The 3,276-nt window shown below is 42.6% G+C and overlaps 1 protein-coding gene across 1 annotated transcript in view; it reads right to left on the reverse strand.

Annotated features, from left to right (window-relative positions):
- The window catches only part of LOC108978652 (protein crumbs), a gene marked incomplete in the record, with an annotated part of 54,763 nt that overhangs the window by 9,276 nt on the left and 42,211 nt on the right, over positions 1-3,276 (reverse strand). The window contains 2 exon segments of the mRNA XM_018949029.1: positions 226-794; positions 1,388-1,810. Coding sequence (XP_018804574.1) covers positions 226-794; positions 1,388-1,810 — 992 coding nt within the window.

A 3,276-nucleotide genomic window follows, 5' to 3' on the forward strand; every position in this document is an offset into this window, starting at 1 on the left:
TTATAATCTAAAAGTACTACGTTGTTTACAACTACATGCGAATATACATTACATCGAGTCAAGTTACAGGAATGAGCAATACCAGCAATTGACTGTTGCTACAAACATGAAATCTCAACTGGACTCACTTGTCTCAAAATCCGATGTTTTCCATATTTAAAGAAGAACAGCTAAGAAYGCTTTAGAAACATACGGMACAATACAAAATACAGAACACACACTTACCTTATTGTTGCAGGTCGCACCATTCTGACACGGATGACTCAAGCACTCATCCACATCCGAGTCACAGTGTTTACCCGTAAAACCGGGCGTACAATAACACTTGTACGAGCCCTCTTCATTCTTACAAATGCCATTGCCGCAAATATTCGGATCCAAAGCGCACTCATCCACATCCTTCGTGCACGTACGACCCGTCCAGCCGGACGTACAGCTGCAGGTGTACTCGCCATTCGACAGATCCGTACAGACGCCACCATTGCGACACGGCTGCGCCGAGCAAGCCGTGCAGATCTTATTCTCCGGACAAACACACTTATTCAACTGGCATACCATTGGCTCTTGGCAATTGAGCGCCGTACAAGGTTCGGCTTTCTCGCAGCGTTCGCCCGTAAAGCCACCGGCACAATAACAATGTGTACCATTCATCGAACAGGTGCCACCATTCAAACACTTGCCGCCATTGATGCAATTGACTGCGGCGCTGTTGGGATTGTTGCCGACGGCGCCGCCACTGCCGGTCAATGGCACATTCGGCGGACCATCTGTGACGGGCAGTTCGCAGTTGTAACCTGTGGTTGTGGGAGAAAAATCGCAATTAGTCAAGCACGTTCGGTGTGTGTGTGTGTGTGTGTGGCGGGAGTGTACAGTTATTTTACTAATTTTTTCCATATTCTCTTTTGTTTTTTACGGTTAATGCTAACCAAGAGCAATTGTTGTAGTTAACACAAGCAAACCAAACGCCAAATTAACTAGATTTACGCTCGTTAAAATATTCGGCWGTGGGGATTTAAATACATACAAGTGGGCGTGGGGAGGTGGGTAAAAAAAAAACAAATAATAATATGAAAATTGCGAGCAGCACTACATGCATATATGTATACAGCTAATCATATTTATAACATTCGTGTGTGTGTTTGTAATTATAAATTAAGCTACAAGAACAGCAAGTCTACCAACATTACAACTACAATTATAAACGGTAATTAGAAGGGTGTTTGAGGTTAAGTATTTGTGTTGACTTTGTACAGGATTGTTTTTTGTTGCTGTTGCTGTTGTTGTTTTTGTGTGGTTTTTTTTTCTATTGTACATTCTTTGGATATATTGTATTTGCATGTATTATATACATAGTATGTAGTATTGTAATTGTTGTAATGTTCCAAACCTGTGTATCCACTAGCACATAAACAAGTAAAATTTGAAGCACTGCCACTACAAGTGCCACCGTTCAAGCAATTATCGGGGGGGCATGCTTTCAATTGAGCCAAATGTGATAATAGCGGATTATKTGTGGTTTTTGTTGTTGTTGTTGTTGCCGTGTTTATTGCTATATTTCTAGCTGTTGTCATTGTTGCGGTTGTTGTTGGTGCTGTTATGTTCGCTGTCAGTTGTCCTGCAGTAGCAGTTGTTGTTGTTGCTGCTGCTGCTGCTGCCGCGACGGTTGTTGTTTTTGCTGCATTAGCAACCACCAAATTGGCTGTTGGTGGTGCTGCGGTTGTTGTACTTGTTTTTGTGGTCGTCGTTGTTGTTGTTGTTGGTGGTGGTGTTGGCGGTGTTGGCGGTATTGGTAAGCAATGGCCAATTGGGCCTAAATTAAGATATTAGTGCCAATTGAAAGGAGATAGTACAAAGTACATGCACCACAATTAGTTTCTATAGAAATTCGTATGTATGTATGTATTTATGTATGTACATATGTATGATGTTTGAAGTGTATGTTTGGTTGTTGTTGTTCATGTATGTGTATGAYAATGTGTTTTTTATGTTTCTTGGAGTATACATGCGTGGAAACTAACAAAATCGTTCGCTTGGCTAACGGTAACTAAATGAGAGTTATCTGATTTGGGTGTTCTCTTGCATAAAACAGCTGATCTAGAACGGTGTTAACCTGCAATCGTTATTATTTTTTTCCTGAGCCTTCACTGAAAGGTTCTTATAAGTGATTTGGCGGCGTATAATTCGTTCGAATATCCCCACAAACCAATACGGCTGTGTAAACTGACGTTGAGCAATACCAAAAGCTTGGTACGGATCGGGAAAGACCTCTCAGAGCCGTTCTATACCAAATGAGATTTCAGACAAGGCGACTTCGTTTCGTGGGACTTCTACAATCTACTCTTGGTTACTAAACATGGAAATCGAACTAAATAGAGAATGGACCATCTTCTATAACAGTGTACAGCTGCTGGCGTATGCCGATGATATTGATATCAATGCCCTCAACATCCGCGCCGTTAGTTCTGCTATCTCCAGAATGGATAAGGAAGCGAAGCGGTCTGGCGGTGAATGAAGGCAAGCCGAAATATCTCCCGTCATCAAACAAACAGGCGTCGCACTCGCGACTAGGCTCTCACGTCACTGTTGACAGTCATAACTTTGAAGTCGTAGATAATTTCGTCTATCTTGGAACCAGTATTAACACCAACGACAATGTCAGCCTCGAAATCCAACGTTGAATAACTCTTGTCAATAGGTGCTACTTCAGACTGAGTAGGCAATCGAGAAGTAAAGTACTGTCTCGACGAAGAGAGAGAAAACTCTATAGGTCATTCATTGTTACCGTTCTGCTATATGGTGCAGAGGCATGGACGATGACAACATCCGATGACTTGACGTTACGAGTTTTCGAGAGAAAGGTTCTGCAGAAGATTTATGATCTTTTGCGCGTCAGCCGCGGCGAGTATTGTATTCGATGGAACGATGAGCTCTATGAGATATACGATGAAACCCACATAATTTAGCGAATTAAAAGACAGCGGAAACGCTGGCTAAGTCATGCCGTCCGAATGAATGAAAACACTCCAGCTCTGAAAGTATTTGACGCAGTACGTGCCGGGGGAAGCAGAGGAAGAGGAATACCTCCACTCTGTTGGAAAGACCAGGTGGAGAAAGAACCAGCGACGCATTGCGAAAAGAAAAAAAAAACGACTGGCGCGCTGTTGATAACTCGGCTTCATCGGCATAACATCGAGTTAGCGATGTCTAGACCAGTAAAGAAGAAGAAAAAATTGTATGTCAAAGGCGTACCTTTGCGTACTCTGCTCTGAAAGGTCA

The sequence above is a fragment of the Bactrocera latifrons genome, unplaced genomic scaffold (genome assembly GCF_001853355.1).
Source record: "Bactrocera latifrons isolate USDA-ARS-PBARC rearing strain unplaced genomic scaffold, ASM185335v1 scaffold_125, whole genome shotgun sequence".
Taxonomy (NCBI): domain Eukaryota; kingdom Metazoa; phylum Arthropoda; class Insecta; order Diptera; family Tephritidae; genus Bactrocera; species Bactrocera latifrons.